This window comes from Calonectris borealis, chromosome 9 (genome assembly GCF_964195595.1).
Source record: "Calonectris borealis chromosome 9, bCalBor7.hap1.2, whole genome shotgun sequence".
Lineage (NCBI taxonomy): Eukaryota > Metazoa > Chordata > Aves > Procellariiformes > Procellariidae > Calonectris > Calonectris borealis.
The window spans coordinates 888,108-905,278 of record NC_134320.1 but is presented as its reverse complement, the minus strand read 5'-3'; the positions used below and the strand labels follow the sequence as shown (position 1 = coordinate 905,278).

General features: G+C 47.4%; 1 protein-coding gene across 12 annotated transcripts in view; it reads right to left on the bottom strand.

Annotated features, from left to right (window-relative positions):
* ING5 (inhibitor of growth family member 5) overlaps positions 1-17,171 on the bottom strand; it is a 20,361-nt gene extending 3,190 nt beyond the window's left edge. The window contains exons 1-13 of one of the 12 annotated variants that reach the window (XM_075157788.1): positions 16,951-17,171; positions 16,302-16,373; positions 15,329-15,582; positions 13,840-13,951; positions 12,778-12,871; positions 11,642-11,777; positions 11,412-11,473; positions 6,094-6,482; positions 5,436-5,493; positions 3,614-3,753; positions 2,721-2,914; positions 1,442-1,610; positions 264-407 (exon numbers count right to left, since the gene is read on the bottom strand). In XM_075157788.1, the coding sequence (XP_075013889.1) occupies positions 264-407; positions 1,442-1,610; positions 2,721-2,914; positions 3,614-3,753; positions 5,436-5,493; positions 6,094-6,482; positions 11,412-11,473; positions 11,642-11,777; positions 12,778-12,871; positions 13,840-13,951; positions 15,329-15,582; positions 16,302-16,373; positions 16,951-16,987 (1,861 nt within the window). In that variant the 5' untranslated portion in view covers positions 16,988-17,171. The other 11 variants (XM_075157790.1, XM_075157789.1, XM_075157793.1 and 8 more) reach the window with 11 other exon arrangements.

Here is a 17,171-nt window from a genome sequence, read left to right as displayed (position 1 = left end):
CACTTACATGCGCTACCCTTTTTACCTAGCCACCAGTTTTCAGAAAGTTTTGTGGGAACAAGTAGAAGTAAAAAGTCTTGTCTTCAAAGACTTCCACCAAATGTGTTTGGAATCGAATACTGGGTACAAAAATTATGAGGGATGCCCACACATTCATTGATATACACACACCCCCCCACACACATACATATATATATATATATGTAAAAAACGAGGCTAAAAATCCCCAGTGCCTCTTTCTACAGCACAGGTGACACTGGTACCTGTCACTGGGCTGGACAGCTTGAGATGTCTCTCAACCAATTCCATGCACTTCTCATCCATGAACTCATAGGCAGACAGGATCTCTCCCAGCATGGCCCTGCAGGTTGTAAATGTTTCCAGAACCTTAGCAAAACTCTGACACCCTACAGACAGAACACAGAGAGGAATCAGAAACAAAAAACAGCCTCCCAAAACCTTGTAAAAAGCTTTAAAAAGTCTATCGGGCTTCAAGTCATCTTTCCCATCTCTAGAAAATATCAACTGCTATTCAGCAGTTCCTGTAATGGTTTGAGCTGGGAAAGGTTTCAGAGCAGAACAGCAAGAGGCTATAGCAATTAGTCTTTGCTGTGGCAAAAACCTCTTGAACACCCTAAGACAGTTCATACCAAAATGTCTGCCCTACCCTCAGTTCTCAGCACAGGCAAGAAGGCAACCCAAGAGAAATTTAAAGGCCACTGTGAGAGTCCAGGCAAATTGTGGGGTCCACTGCGCATATTCCACAGGTCTGTCAGCACTTGGAGTCTACTCATCCTCTCCTAGGAGTTTAGTTCTCTGCTCTCACGGCTGCATCTGATACAAACAAGCTGTTTGAGAAGCCCCTGCTGGCCTTGGAGGTTTTTGAGAAAAAAACCAGTCTCAGTGAAGGCTCCCCAGGGACACCCCTGTTAAAAAGGCTCAGCAGGGACACCCCTGCTGAGGCTCACTCAGAAGCAGCCTTTAAGCAGCTGTGCCTGGCCACGTACCGTGCTGATCCAGACCCTGACCTGCAGACTTGACTTCCCAGCCTTCCCTTGTCCCTATGGACTCGCCCGGTGACCGCTGGAGTGCGGCCGCCTCTGCCTACTGTCGCCAGACTTGTCCTGCTCACCTCGCCTGGGTACTGTCGGACCAGGCCCTTGGCAGCGAGGGCACTCTCCTGCCTGCCCCTTCATCCCGCTAAGCTCCTGGCTCCCCTTCCCTTGCAGAGCAACCGGCCCTTGCAGGTATTTTACACGTTTACACCCCAGCTATACAATATCTGCACAAGTATTTTAACATACAGCACCCTACTATTTCTCAGAAACGAGCTGACGCTGGTAGCCTAGCTCAGCAGGCTAATGACTGCTTTCTTCTCTCCATTCCTATTCCCTTCCCAGCCTCTGAACTCAGGTGTGCAATTATTAATATCAGCTCCTACCTAGGAATGCCAGATTCACAGCCTTAGGTTTCTGAGGACAGAGTACAGAGACAGCAGTGATAACTCCCAAGGTCCCCTCGGATCCAATGAAAAGCTGCTTCAAATCATAGCCGGTGTTATCTTTGCGCAGAGACGCCAAGCAGTCCAGAGCTGAGCCATCAGCCAGCACCTGTGGGAACACGGAGACCCAGCCAAAGCAGCTATGTAGAAATCGGCCGTCATAAGCTTGTCTACCAGCAAGCCGACGAAAAGCTGCCGCTAGCCTTGAGCGGTGGACACCAGCTGCAGCCCGTTCCCACCGCCTCGTCACTGTTCCTCCATTCCCAGCTCTTCCTCCCCTCTATATCCTGAAGTCTTCCCCCAAACTCTTCCGCTTCTTTTTTTATGGTGCTGTTTGCACATGTTCCAGCAGGACAAGTAATAACAGAAGCTCGAGTTTGCTCTGCTTTTCTTACCAGTGGTGGACAAGATCAGCCGTTCTTTGCAGCCCTAGCTCCCGTTATTCAATAGAAACAGGGAACGCTATTTGAAAGTGAACATAGTTAACCAGAATGAAGTAAGCCCTCCACCACTTGAGCCTTAAATCAAGGCTGAATGTCTCTGAGACATGTTATTAGAAGCAGTTTTGATGCTAGAGGGACTAACCTGAGAGACAAAAACTCTCCTTTCTGGGCCTACACAATAAAACCAAACGAGGCTTTTGTTACCTACCCAGTTTATTTCCTATTAGCTCCCTGCTCCTGGGCCCCAAATTTTTTTTAGAACCACTAATCGCAGCCTTTACACACAGAAGCACAGGCCTGTAGGGCAGAAGCAGGCTGAGGAACGGGAAAGACTCTAGGAGAAAGCCAGCAGCCAAACAAACCCAAAGCGGGCAGCTCTATTAAAAGTCAAGTAAGCAGCCACTAGAAGAGTGCCGTAGGATGGATTTAGCAGAGCTTTCCAGAGACCCACTGCTCCACAGAGGAACCAACCTCATGCAGGTAACTTGGGATCCCCAAATCTCTCCCTACCTTCTTCTCCGGATTAGAAAACCACCTAATACCACTTCCGTCAGTAAGGACAGAGGTGGAAGCTGGAAACTGCAGTAGCAGTAACACGCTACGCGCATGAAGACACTTGTTGACCCTTCTCAAAAGAGCCATACAAGGAAAAGTTAAGAGTGGAAGCCTGGAGAGGAACTTGTCTGCATAATGGACAGCCAAGGGCTAGGACAGGGAATGGGGTAAGACGTAGAGGTTCAAACACAGAACTGGGGACTGCCAGGTACTCGCCTTACCACTTCCAGTCCTAGCACTGTCCCTCGGAGAGAGCCGTATCTCAAGAGCCGTAAGCCTCCAGCATTTGTGGCCACATTACCACCGATGTGACAGCTACCTTTCGCTCCCAAGTCAAGCGGCATGATAAACCCCTGCTCCTCCAAGTACTCGTTGAGTTTCTCTAAGATGCAGCCAGCTTGGCACACAAGGATTCCTGAAACATAAACGTCCTGCTACAAGCTAACGCCCAAGAAGAAGGTGCCTCCTAAAGAGGCGGGATAAGTACAAGCAGATGCAACCACCTCTTCCTCCAAAACTTTCTGGGGTTCAATTTAAACGTACAAGAAGTCCATGCATGCTACAGGGCATTGCCCAACCCCTCCTCAAGCCGAGGGGAGCTTTGCCATTGCCTTAACGTCTGGTCATCCACAACTCTGGACTGGTAAAACCAATGAGATTAAGTATCTCTCTGCCTCCTTCTGTTGTTCTCCCTCTCCCTCAGTTTTAAGAACTGAAGTACTCAAACCAGCCTGGTTCCTAACTCTCCAAATCCAAACAACCTCAAGTTTCCCCCATCCCTCCCTTCCCTCTGCTAGTGTAGTTACCACATGCCTTCTTCAACACTGTCATTCTGCTCCACCTGCTGGGCTTCTCATCTAGATTTATAAAGAGGTAATAGGATGTCCATGTTTCTCTTCTCTTTCTGCCTCCAGATGTATTTTTACATCTGCTACTGTTATAACCTAAGCATTAATTACATCAGCAGCAGGAGCCTGGATGAAACAAACCTGTGACGCCCCTTATGATGCTGCTGGGCTGAACCTTGCTGATCCTGCAGTTATCGTCTCCCAGGAAAATGGCTGGCTGAGGGCCTGGGACTTGTTTCTGTGCCTCATGTCTCTACGATATTTACCAGACACCTTGTCAAAGCTGATGATCCGGTTCATGAGAACAGTGGAGAGAATGATCTCATCAAAGACAGGAACGCTGCCCCCAACAAGGCCTGTGTTACCCCCCTGTGGGTTCACGGCCAGGTTCCTCTCATAGCAGTACCTGGAAGGAAAAAGGTTTCTGAAGTCTTATGCATTTTAAGGCCATAATCCAGTTTACCACATGAATTTCACTTCCACGTGAATGCCTACTGTTGCGCGAGTGCTCAACGCTCCTTAAAATTAAGCAGCATTTAGGCTAAAGATTAAATTGATACAAAGGGACAGTTTCACTGCAGAAGTGAGAAAGCACAACTCCTCACTACGCTCACCCAGCACTGAGCAAAGGAACGAACGCTTGGGGTTACCCCAAGTGTCTGATTACCCCAAGTGTCTGATTGATTTTGAATTTAGTAGAGCAGAAAAGTCATCAATACTGAATCCACTTGCTCATCTTTCCCCTCTACATCTTTCCCCTCCCCCATCTACAGATCTGCCACGCAACATCTGCCTGGAAATCACAGCTCACTCTGTTTACAATTAAGCTATTTATGTAGCAGCCTCTGTTAACAACTTGACTTCCTCAGCGGGCTCTGACAGATGACCTCTGGCAGTGGTTTAAGACATTACTGCCCTCCTCCTCCCCTCAAGAAATTATCGCCCTGTGGGCAACGAAGCATGTGCATCTATGCCTCAGCTGCTTCCAGCCTGCCATATCCCTGCAAAGCACCTCGCATCCTCTCCAAACGCACAGAAGTTCTTGCACAAGGGATGGCACAAAGCCGCACTGCACCAGCAGTTCCTTCAGAAGCCCTGACTTTACTGTGCTCTATATATGTTTTAACAGAGCTAGGAGTAGGTCCATGCAGCTTTTAGCTCTTCAGCCAAACGGCGATCCTGCATACCGATGCCCAACTGGAGCCGCGCTCACACCAGCAAACCAGGGAAGTGTTCTTACTGATTTAGTGGAGAAAACATTAACTCCTCAAACTGCCTGATTCTGGCCTAACCTGCTTTACCTTTTCAGATGGACCCTCCTGAACCCTTCAACACAACTGCTCCTCTTGAGCACTGGTACAGTGTCTGATTTTGAATTTAGTAGAGCAGAAAAGTCATCAATACTGAATCCACTTGCTCATCTTTCCCCGCCATTTCTCTCCTCCACACTAAGCACTCTTAAGACGCTTCTACGCAAAGCCATCAGCACTGATTTGAGAAGTCTGCTGCTGCCCACTGAGCCTTTGCAAGGACATCTGGCCAGGAAAGACAAATTTTATTTTGTGAGACAAATGAAAGTTTGGCCTTTGTTTCTGCCCAATACTGACACGACACCATCACCCCAGAAAAGCCGAGGGCCAGGGAGGGCACCGGGCCTGGGAAATACACAGCACAGGTTCCAGCCCCTTTTCTGCCCTGAAAAATTTCAGCTCCCTGTGTGAAAACATTCCTAATTAGGAACCTGTATGTTTTTTAGATGAGCGACACTGCCTACCCACCAGCACATGCACACCCCCAGACTAGCAACAGCACGCAGCTTCTCCCGTCCTGGGAGCCGCTGGAACAAAAGGTACGTCAGGAAACAGTGGGCAGCCCAAGGGCAGTGGGGATATAAAGAGCAGAAGGGAGAGCTGAAGTCACCAGAGCTCAACCACAAGACATGCAGTCAAGAAGAAAACAGCTTCGGTAATTCCAATGGTCGAGCAATTAGTGCCTGAACGTCTAGAAGTTCCCCTCCACCTGCTGGACCCTCTCAGACTAAACCCGAGTTTCCTCATCACAAACTCCAGCAGAAAAGATGCACGTTACCTGAGAGCTTGAGACACCTCTGCTGTTGTCTGTGGCTTCAACATCAGCTTGCTAGAGCCTGCAATGAAGGCAAGGGACTCTCAAGGCAAGTTGTGGGCTTTATAGAGGTTGGAAAGAAAAATGTGGTAAAGCAAGATGTCTGAAATGACAATGCTCCCTCCACTGTGGGGCAGAGTCATTTTAACCACTTTTAAAACAAACATTTTCAATAGCGGGCTTTCCCTTAAAGCACTGTAAAAGCTTTGTCTCTATACGTAGACTTGGTTGCCAGTGGGGACAATGGGAAATGTTTTATATTCTCATGAAATCTTTGACAAAAGTAACAGAAGATTCACAACAGTTGTTTTCTGAGGTTCAGCCAAAACCTCCGGAACTGTTAACTGAACCAATTTGTTTCAGGAAAAAAAAAATAAGTTACCAGGGCTTAGATTTTTTTTTTAACGAAAGCCTGAAAGATTACCAGAAATTAGGTAATTCTCAAAGGAATATTTTCTATGAGGAAAACTCATTTTGCCTGGTCTGTCAAGACACCGTCTGTAAAGACATGGTCTGCTATAAACAGAGATGCGATTTTCTTTGGCAGCCTTTTCATTCCGGTACCTTAGCAGAAGCAGGGAGGAGGCTTTACCAGAACTGAAAAACAAACAAGCTCACTTACCCCGGACTGATTTAAGCCAGTCCACGTTAAAGGGTTTCAGCTCTTCTGGATTTGTGATGACTCTGCCTGGCATCACGCGCTCGAAGAAAGCCACGTCGCAGCCAGACACTCGGGAGAAGGGCAGCCGCCGCACCCCGTAGCGCTCGCTGGTCAGCACCACCTCCTGCAAGCTGGCGGCGGCGGCGTGCAGCGCTCTCCCGCCCCGAGGCCTCACGCCCCACGGCACGGAAACCGCACTCGTGGCCGCACCGGGTGGTCTCCTCTGCTGAAGCGTTCCCGGGGCGGAGGTCGCCCAGATCCTCCTGTGGAAGCCCGTCAGCCACCTCAGCCGAGCCCAGCCACCCCGCGCAGCGCAGCGGGGGGCCGCGGAGGAGATCCCCATGGTCTCCCTGGAAAGCAGAGGCCTAGCTCACATGCAAGCTCCCCTCCTCGCCGCCCCGGCTGGGGGGTTCCGTTCCCAGAGGAAGCGACTCGGACGCTCTCCCGGTTTGTGAGGCGCCGGGAAGAGGCCCCCCTGCGCGTGACAGCCCCCGGCCAGGCGGGCCATCGCATAGCGCCTCAGACAGCGGCTCTCCCTCCCGCTGTGACCAACCACCCGCCAAACCCCAGCCGGGAACGGCAGCCTCACGCACCCCTCGGGGCGGGGTGCGGGGGGGCAAACCCGGCCCGCCCGCCCCCGCTTCTGGGCCCGGCAGCCGCAGGCCCGTTCCGGTGCGGGCGGCAGCGGGGCCAGCCCGGGGGTGACTCTGCTACCGCCCACGGGGCGGGCGGCAGCGCCCCCTGGCGGCAGGAGGCCGCCGCAGCACCCCCTGCGCCCGCCCGCCCCGCGGGACCGCGGAGCCGCGTGGGTCCCGGCGCCCGCCGCCTGTCCGTGCAGGGCCCGCGCCTCGCGTGCGTCCCACCTCCTGCCCGACACCGCCCCACGCAGGGCGTGCCCGCATCCTCCCGCACCGCCTCGCACAGACCCTGCCCACCACCCCCACGGTACCGCCACGCCAAGCGCTCCTGCGCCGCCACAACATGCTCTCGTACGACTTTGTTCCCAAAAATACTTTATTTATAACAATATATCCATTTTCTATAACATGATCCAAAAATACAGATATACATTTTTACTTTACATTCCTTTTTTTTTTTTTTTAATAAAAAGATTTATATTCTCTTCCATTTACAAAGGGAACATAGATCTAATTCCTTTAAAAAATAGAACAATCGGGTTAAAGTCGTTTCACCTCCAGTTTGGACGAGCTGCAGTAAAGCTGAACCCCGCGGGGTACGTGGGCGTTTCGACAACCTTTAGTGGAACATTCCTTTACGTATCACAGTCTTGTTCACCCTTCTCCAGAAAAGTGTATTTAACACTGTACATTCAAAATTCGGGAGAAAGATTTAAATCCTTTAGTAAGCAAAAATGAAGGCTACTGGTATTTCTATATATAAGGAGTTTAAAAAAAATCTCTAAGGCCAGGGGTAAGCGGCCAAGAGATGCTCTCGAGCCCGCCAGAGCCCCCGTGCCGATACGTTCCGCGCGGGACAGTTTATTGCTGGTATCGGATGTCGGACGTTCCGACACGTTAGAGACGTTGTACCTCACACTGTTCACGATTCCTAGCAAAGTCTCTTTCCTTTTGAGGGCTGATGCCAACTTCTAGAGCTTGTTTTTCTTTTTGCTTTGCTGGTTAAAATGGAAAAAGTCTGCTCTTCCGAGCCCCAGAAAGCACTTACTAACAAAACGCATTTTGCTGTCCTACCTGACCCTCTTTTCTGAGCTTCGCGCGTATTAATCCCCAACGGCGCACTTCCATAAGGGCATGTTTCCAGCAAGACCTCCAGAGAGGTGCAGTGGAATTGTGAGATTGTTTCGGATCAAATGATTAATCTATGGTGATACCACTACTAATAAAGTCTTAGGGGAGGGAAAAAAAAAAGAAAAAAGAAAACAAAAGTCGTATACGATACCATTGGATGGAAGGGGAAAATAAAACCTAAAATGGCATCAACACTAGTCTTCAGGAGGCAGTAAGGCTCCTACATTAATCCAGTGTAGCAGGTCAATGAGGTACTGGTCTCACTCACTGGTTACTGAATTACAGGCTGGCTCATGAGGTATCACAATTAAATTTGCTCTCAAAAAGAGAGGCAGAAAGAAAAAGAGGGCTGACTCTATTTCTAAGTTCAGGTTTGTGTGACTGTGCTTTTCCTCCTCCTTCCCTCCAGCTATCTGCTTTTATTTTGTCTGCGTGCTTTCCGGGTGCTATGACAATGGCAACAATGACAAATGCGCATCATCTTGTAAACATAACTATGGAAACTTCATATACAACATAGAGAGTGATGCAACGTAGCGAAGACACGTGCAACATCACACTTTAAATGCAAGGACCCTGGCGACTGTTTTTTCCCCATAGCAGATGCAATAAATCAAAATGTTCACAGAAAAGCCGTCTCAGTATCAAGAGGTTTCTTCTATGTCAGTCTTGACACCTGCAGCGTCTACGAAGCCCAACAGAGCAAAGCAGGGAAGGAAAATCAGCAAGAGCTGTGTTCTACTTTCTTTCATTGCAAAACACAAGTAAGAGGGTCAGTGTAACAGGGAAAAAAAAGACTTTTTTCTTTTGGAAACAGGTGCCAAAATCTGACCAGAAGTGTTTTTTTCTTCTGTACTGTTTACTCCAATCGTTTTTACAGCAGAACAAAAGCTTATCTGGAAGTTTCTTAATGCCCTTCCAGCAGTCTATACCAAGAATTCCTGCACAATGGTATGCAAAGTAGTACACAGCCCTGCACAGAGCTGCCATCAACACCCATCAGGGATCACAGCCAGCAAAGTTCATGAACCCTGGTGCGTACTGCTGCAGGGGCTGTTGGTTTGGGGCTTTCCTCCCCTCCCTCGGCCAGCAGAACCACCTTTCCCACATCTTTTATTGTAGGTGGGTAAGCCCCATAATACAGGAGATGTATATGAAGACAAGAGTTATCTCTGCTCTTCCCTCAACTTCTGCATCCACTAAACTCAGAGGAAGGAAAAAACAGAAAGACTTTTGTTCTCCTACTCCTGATTTCCTTCTCTTCCTTCCGCTGCAGCAACTGACACTGTGATGACAGCAAGGATTCACATTCATAATCTGAAACGCAGCTTAAAGAAGTCAAGAACATGCAAATGTGCCCCCACTAAAAAGGACAAGAAGTCATTTTAAAACATTGCTGCTGAATGGCCTTCTTCAACAGCCGTGCTTCATGGCAAAAGCTATTCAAACCCCCCCCAAGCTATGGCACGGCCGCCCTTCAGCTTTGCCGCACCACCACAGGAATGTACACGCTGTCCTGGCGGAGCCTCCCCTTAAAGCTTGTTTTCCTGATTCACCCAGGTGCAGCACAGGCAAACACAAGTAACAAAAATCAGGCCTTCATCTTATTTTATGAATAAATCCGACCTTCTATCTCTACAAGAATACTGTAGGTTTCATCTTCACAGTGATGTACTTAAAGGATCTTCAGAGAAATGGAAACAGCCAGGGAAGGTAACACCCTCTCTCAGTATTACTGTCACTAAGAAACACTGCAGGACAACTCCTTTGCTATTTAAAGGTTTTCTCCCAAAAGAGACAAACCTTTTCTAGAAGGAGGTGAAAAGTCTAATGGTTTGCTTCTGTTAAGGTTCATGTGAATGGGGGCAAGATCAAGTAAAATAAAGGCAGTGCAAAGGTAGACAGAAGAAATTCCCCACAAGAGAAGATATGATCATACCTCGCTCCCATCCCTGCCCTGTCAAAACCAAGCACGGTACTTGGCTTTGAGGAAACGGCACTGGAAACAGTTAACCAGCTTTCCCGTTCCTTTCTGTACTAAACTGCACAACAAATGGACTTCATACCTACACAACGGGCCTACTTCTTTCATGCAGGCTACATCGGAGAAAATTCCTTCTCTGCCACACCAAGCTCCAGACCTAAACTATTTCCATGATGGCGATGCACCATGCTGAAGGTACAGGTATTTTATTCTCCTGCAATGCCTTACGTGGTTTCACAGGCTCCTATAAACTCGCAGAGACGACAGCTACTGGCTGCCCTAGCACTTCATAGTAACACCGATTTCAGTGCTGTGCAAGTGTAACATAAATAAAATCCCTGTGGCAAAGGGATTTGGGACTCCTCCCAAAGTCATTTTCTTATGAAAGAACAGGAATTACAACTGGCCACTGGACAATTAAATATCATACCAGAAAAAGAAGGAGGGCAGGTTTAAAAAAAAAAAAAAAAATCAAAGATAATATTGCAACATGAATGAAGGAATATATTAAATTCTTCTTGCCTCAGAGGATGTATTTCCCTCTACTCCTTACTTCTTTTTCTTTCTTTCCTGAACACAACGAGGACAAAACCTACAGGGAAAAAGAGGCAGTAATTAATTCCTGAAGTTAACAACACATAGCCCAAGAACTCTCTTTATTATTTGGGAACGAGTGGGTGGGAGGGTGGTTTAAAAGCAGCCATTTAAGTAATGGCAACAATTCTCATGAGGTGCAGGAAGCCTGGGCAAACAGGAAAGGAACTGTAGCAACTCGGGTGGGCAGAAGTGACAGCACCAAGCGGCTTCCAGGGCTCATCAGCCGCTCACAGCTGTGATTCACCTTATTTCATTCACCTAGAAGTTACTCCAAGTAACTTCTCCAAGTTTGTCACACAGGCTTCCTCTACAGGCAAAAGAAGAGAGGTACGTTCCTCCAATTCATTCCTTCCTCTCCCTCCAATGATTGCAGTTCACTTTCACTTAAGCCTGTTTCTGATAGGCATCTTGTTAATTAGATGAGAGCAGTCCATTAAAGAGAAACTAAGTACAGAACAAGCCTATGATTCTCTCCAAGATGAGCACGTATATAAACAAAACCTAGAGCAGTCTTCAAACTTTGCTTCCAGAAATGAAAAAAATAAATACGTCTCTTCTCAATTTTAATCACAGCCATAACTATGCGACAATACAGCAAACCTGCGATGTAACAAGTACATGCTTACACAAGCCTCAGATCAAAACCTGCTCTGTTTATCATGCAATTTTGCATATGCCCGCGTCCTTGTTTTGCTACGCCAGAATCTAAGACTCCCGTGGAAGCGGACTTTAGGAAGAAGGTTCCGCTTGTACCTTCCACCTTCACACGAACACAATACCAAACCATAGAGGATGCAACCCCTCTGATGACAAGAACAAAACTCCCCTCTCAGGAAGGGTCACAACGGGGTTTTAGTTCTTATTGTGATTCTTGTTGAGGCAAATTGTAGCCTGATAAAAATCAAAGAGCTGTATGATGACATACTTACCATTTCCCTTTTGGTTTGGTGGTGAGGTCCACACAAGCAAAGTGGAACCATTCAATTGGGCACTGCAAAACAGAAAGGAAAAACCCACACGGGTCTCCGTAAGAACACGCTTAGTGTTTCACAAATGTTACTTCCATTTGGTACGATCTAGCTGAGCAAGTACCCCCCCTCGGATTTCACAGTGTTGTGATGTAGCGAACACCTGAAAAGAAATCATCTCAAGTGCTTACATCTGGGTTGTCACAGCCAATCATTTCTCCGTAGGACACCTGGTGACACAGGCAGTAGGTAGGTTCGTTGGGGTCCACTGGCATGTCTAGGACATCCGAGGGATGCACCGACAGGATGGTGTCAGCAAACTCAGATCTGTGGACAAGGACAGATTGTGGATAAAACGCTTCCCAGCTGTAGGCAACACCACGTTTCCAAGATCTAAATCCCACTTGGGAAAATTAGTTTTTAACAGCATCTTCCCTAAAACACACTGACTCTACTTCAGAGTTTAGATTACATTATCATGTATTATCCAGTAATTAAAATCATAATGTAGGTTTGATCAAACACAAAACATGAGCTTGACTAAAAAGGATTAAAAGAATGATTTGTATATGCCATGACTACAGTAACAAAATAAACGTACAGATCACTTCTGCTTGCAGATAGAAGAATCTGATTTTTGTCTCCCAATCAGTTTTAATATATATATATTCTTTTCTCCTTGCCAGGTATAAGTGAAGCCCCTAGCTCTGACAGCAATGTATTAAGGTGACATGTCAGTAATGCTCATTGGAAATTATTTTTTTCTTTTCTGCCCCTCCATTTAGCAACCGAACAATTAGAATTAACAGGGCCCCTCTAATATAAATCATATGATAGAGAGGGGACATGCTTTCTTCCTTGCTTCACACAACCAAATTAGATTACTCAAGACTATTTAGGACATGACTGTTTGAAAACAACCCCCAAAGTTCTCCAAGATGTCTGGAACAACAATAAAACATCAGTTTTTGTGTCAATGGGCAAGTGTTTCTTTTTACAATCAAGACCACAAGCAACTGTTAAAAATAGCTGCATGACAAAAATCAAAGCTATTTTCTACCAGCTAGCCAACAGCAACAGAGAGTCTGATCTTGTCCTTCCAGACAGAGGGCATTCCAAGCATGCTGAGTTTCCACATGCCAACAAAGGAGTTAATTAACAAAGCTGACTTGTCCTAAGCAGGACACTAATGAAACGGAGTAAGACCAGAACACTCTAACACTGCTCACCATCCAGACACGAGTCATAAATAGGGTAACATGAGCTTGCGGAAAATTCATGAAGTGTCAAGCCAAAGTCACCAGTGCCGCGACTGGGTATGCCTTACCCTCCTTTGAGTTTCTTTTTCTTTGGCGTATCTTCTTCAGATGTTCGCCTGCCTCGACCGCGAGAGCCTCTTTTGTCTTTCTGACTTCGTCCCTCTACAAAGGAAAAAAAGCCCATCATTTCAATTTATTTGAATACCAGAAAAATCCCCAGATGTTTTTCTTTCGATGCATTTATTGTTTTGAAATCCTTCTTTCATATGTAATTGAATGTGAATGCTGATTCGGAAATACATTTTTATGCCACAAACATGCCAAATTCGCAAGTAGTACGACTCAGCACCAAACTCTTGCGTTTGCAGTTTTGGCAATTAAATCACTGCAGTACAGTGTTAGCCCATATCGTTGCACAAGATATAAATAGCATCGTATTTGATTAGACATGCTGTAATTTTTTTTTTAAATCTCAGTATATTTTTAAACACTCAAGCAGTTAATTGGTTACTCAATAACTAACATAACTTTTATCTCCACATCCCTGATCTTACCCCTTATTTCATAGTTCAAAGGCATAAAGCTGTACTGCTGTTAACCATGCTCACATTTCACTGTAATCATACGAGATTTCCAGTGTACGTTACAGAAACTGCTACCTTCCTTTAACTCCTATTTTTTCCTGCTGTTCTCGGCTTGGTTAGTATTCAAATTCTGGTAAAGGGAGGAAAACAGACAAATCTCTCCTCAAAAAGATCTTAGAACTTACTTAGTAACAGAACAAGCCTGAAACTAAAACCGCTATACTCAAGAGCTGCAAGAACATCAGCTCAGTTCTGTCACCGTTAGCTCCCCCTTGGCCAGTAGCCTCCTTACAACCAGTAACCGTGGGCCACCAGGGTCATCTGGCAGAGACAGTAAGTCAGATCCCAGCACTAGATTTTTCTTCATCTGTTCACTGCCCACCAGAACACTGTAAATATTTGAAGAGCATTAAAAACAAGTAGAGAAGTACTCTATGGTGTACTTCTTTTCGTCCTCCAGAAATACAGCATACTTCACATCTTAGCCTTTCTGGTTAGATACGCTCAGTGCTGGAAAAGGCTGTCAAACATGTAAAATTTACGCACTTTTCAGGCTTCGGGATCCAGGGTTTTCAAAGTCACTGCCTTCCAGTTTATCTTTCAGATCTGCTTCAAACCGCGCCAAGTCTGCATCCAGCCGACGGATATGCTTATCCACCTGCACAGAAGAGGAAACCACAAACTGAATTAAAAAAACATTAAAAAATCCCCAAACGAAAACAGGAAGCTCTAAAGCCATTATCGACATGAACAGGAGTATAATACTTTAGAGCAAGGCATGAAAGGGGTATGAAACTGGGAAAAGGGAAATGGTACACACAAAGGGAATTAAAGGAGAGAGAAAAAGCCAAAGGAAAATAGCAAAAAGCAAGAGGACCTAATCCCAATACAGGCAAAGAGAAAGGAAGGAAAAGGGGGAAGGAGCTGGCATAAAGGAGAGTCAAAGCAACTCAGACTAATGGTTTGCGGAACAAAACAGGACAATGAGAGATATTAAAAAGAATTGTTTTCTCCATGCAATTTTCAAAATACATTATTCAGCTAATGTCCATGAAATGTGTGGAGTAGATCAGTCTATTTTTTCTGGCATTTCACTGGCACGCTACTCGAAGAAATTTAGTAATAAATACAGGCTTCTGCTGACTATCTCCAATATCAAGTCAATACATTTAAGTAAGTACCTTGTACTATCCTGGGTGCAATAATGTGACTTACAGAACAGAGATGTAGCAAAGGTATTTTAAGCCACCACCCCCAAACTGTGTTGCTGCAATACCTAGTCCTCAAATCAGCAGTTATCTAGGACACTTTTCAGTCCCTGTGAAATAATTTACTTTTCCGCAGCATTTGATGGCAACAAAATGTACTGCAGCTGCAGATGTGGCAGAACCCAAAGCATCTCTAGAAGTTGGACAAAACACACCGAGTACAGTCAAAAGGATTCCCCTCACTTAAGTTTTATCTGTGGGATAAAATACACTAAGATAAGAATTATTCAAGGGACAGCTAAATGGACACAGCAGTAGGGGCAGAAGAGAAAAGTGGAAATCTGCATCTTAAGAAACGAGATTTTCCCATCAGGCCCATCGAGGAAAGTCTGGTGCCCAATATACAACCAGAATGGTAGAGCCGACAGGTCTGCTTTCGTCACTTGGAAACCAAGGTAACTGAGCAGATTTCCCTCAACTCCTCCACAATATAGTGCTGAAGTCGACTTCAAAAAATGTTGTTTATAACTAAGATCAGCCCTAAATAAATTATCAGGTGACAGGGGAGCTGCTGGAGAGGAAGGAGTGGGATAAATTTGCTGGCATTATTACACAGCAGAGGAATACTACCGATCAAGCAATGTCCAAGTGGGACAAACTCATTTAACCTTTCACCAGAAGGTTAAACTCATTTAACCTTTCACCTACTTGACACAAAACCTGCTAACACAAGGGAGGGCAACAGTAAGAAAAACAAGCTTGGGAACTAATAATTTATTTCAGTAAGATATTTAACCCAAAACATGAATACGTCATGGAAAACGGACACTGTGGAAATGTCTTCCATATCCAGCAGCAGCCCCATTCCGGAGTATGACCGTTTTTAACAAAGTCTCACTGGTTCTGATCCTCACCATCTCGTACGTCTGCATGGCCAGCTGAACTTTATCATCGCTGTACTCTTTACATTTGCTGTAGGCACTCTGGATTTTCTTCAGGTGTTCCACTCGCTCCTCGGGTAACATGTTCTTCACGGATTCAATGTATTCTGCTGCAAGACTGTCAATTTCTGCTTTCTTATCTGAAAAGCAAAGTACGTACACGTGAGAAAGCTGTATTTTTTATTTCTACCTCTTTACAGTATTTAAAAGACATCTTCTGACAGTTTTCTGACTTCCCCTGGTCCCTTAATGTATTTACCTTTTTTAAAAAAAATGAAGTTAAAGGTATTCACTATTCAACACTCGCGGTGTGACACTGATTTCTCAAGTGTTTTACCATTAATTCAGAGGAGGGGCTCACAGTTAAGATCAGAAACTGAACCGATGGATTCACAAACTTCAGCCTCTCTTCCCACACGTAGAACATTGTGTTTGCTACACAGCCGTTTATTATTCTAATGGTCCAAACTGAAAATCATTAATGTGCAATGAGATACCAACACAAACCTCAAAAAAGAAACAAAATTGGTCTTGCAAGACACACAGCAATCTACGATTCAGTAGATGTGGAAATGCGCGCAAGTAAGGCCGTCCAAGAGGCCGTCAGGTACAGCGATCACAAATTAACATGCAAATTGTACAGCTACAAATTAACATGCAACTGCTGAAAAAAAAAGCTACTCCTGCAAGCTGGAGTCCTCACAAAAAAGAAACAAACACTGCACAGCGCTCAGGTCGAGAAAAGAAAAAGCATTAGAGGAGAGACATGTCCTGTAAAGCCGAGCCTCCACAGGGCTCTTCCCGTCCTTCAGGTCGAGGCTCTCGATCAGACTTCGCCTGCCAAAATACCTGCACACACCTTCTGTCCTCTGATCCAGCTCCCGCATCAGCTGGAAGTTCCTCTGCAGCTCACAAGGCAGGTTTTCGATACCTGGAACGTAAAGGCCAAGAAACACTGCAGCCTGCTCTCCTCCTGGCGGCCATCCCGCCTCTGCCAGCGGAGCCAGAAGCCCCTCAGGGGCCCCGCAGCGGCATTACCCGCACACAGGCGCCAGCAGCCTGCGGCCCCTCTCCTTGACCAGACGCGCTCCCAGAGCGAGGCCTCCGTTTATTAGCGAGGAGGAACCGAGCGGCGCGGCTGTCCGCGCCGTGAGGGCCGGAGCCGCCTCCCGGGAGCCCCCCGCGCCCTGGGCGGGCGGGCGGCCGTTACCAAGGCCATGGCCGGCGGGGGCCGCGTGTGGCAGCCCGGGGGGCGCCGAGCGGCCTGCCAGGCGGGACCCGCACCGCCCAGCCACCGCCTCACCGCCCCGCTCCCCGGCGCGCAGCGATGACGCGCCACGGCGGCGGCGGCGGCTAATGACGCACCGCGGCACCGCCCCCCCCGCGCCCAGCCCGTGGCGCAGTTCTAATTCCCGCGCCGCCGCCGCCGCCGCCCCCGCCCCGGCCGCCGCTCGCGCCCCCTCCCCTCCGCCGCCCCCCCCCCCCGCTGGCGCGGGCCCCGCGCTCACTGTCCAGGTAGTGCTCCAGGTACATGGCGGTCGCCATCTTGCGGCCCGCGCCCCGCCGCCGCCGCCGCTTCCCGCCGCCTGCCGGGCCCGCATGACAAGGGCCACGGCCCCAGCCTCATCCCATATTCATAGTCCGCCCGGCGCCCATTGGTCGCCGGGGACGCTCCAGCTTGCATATTCATGAGGAGGAGGGCGGGCGGGGGGCGGAGCCTCCCTTCCCG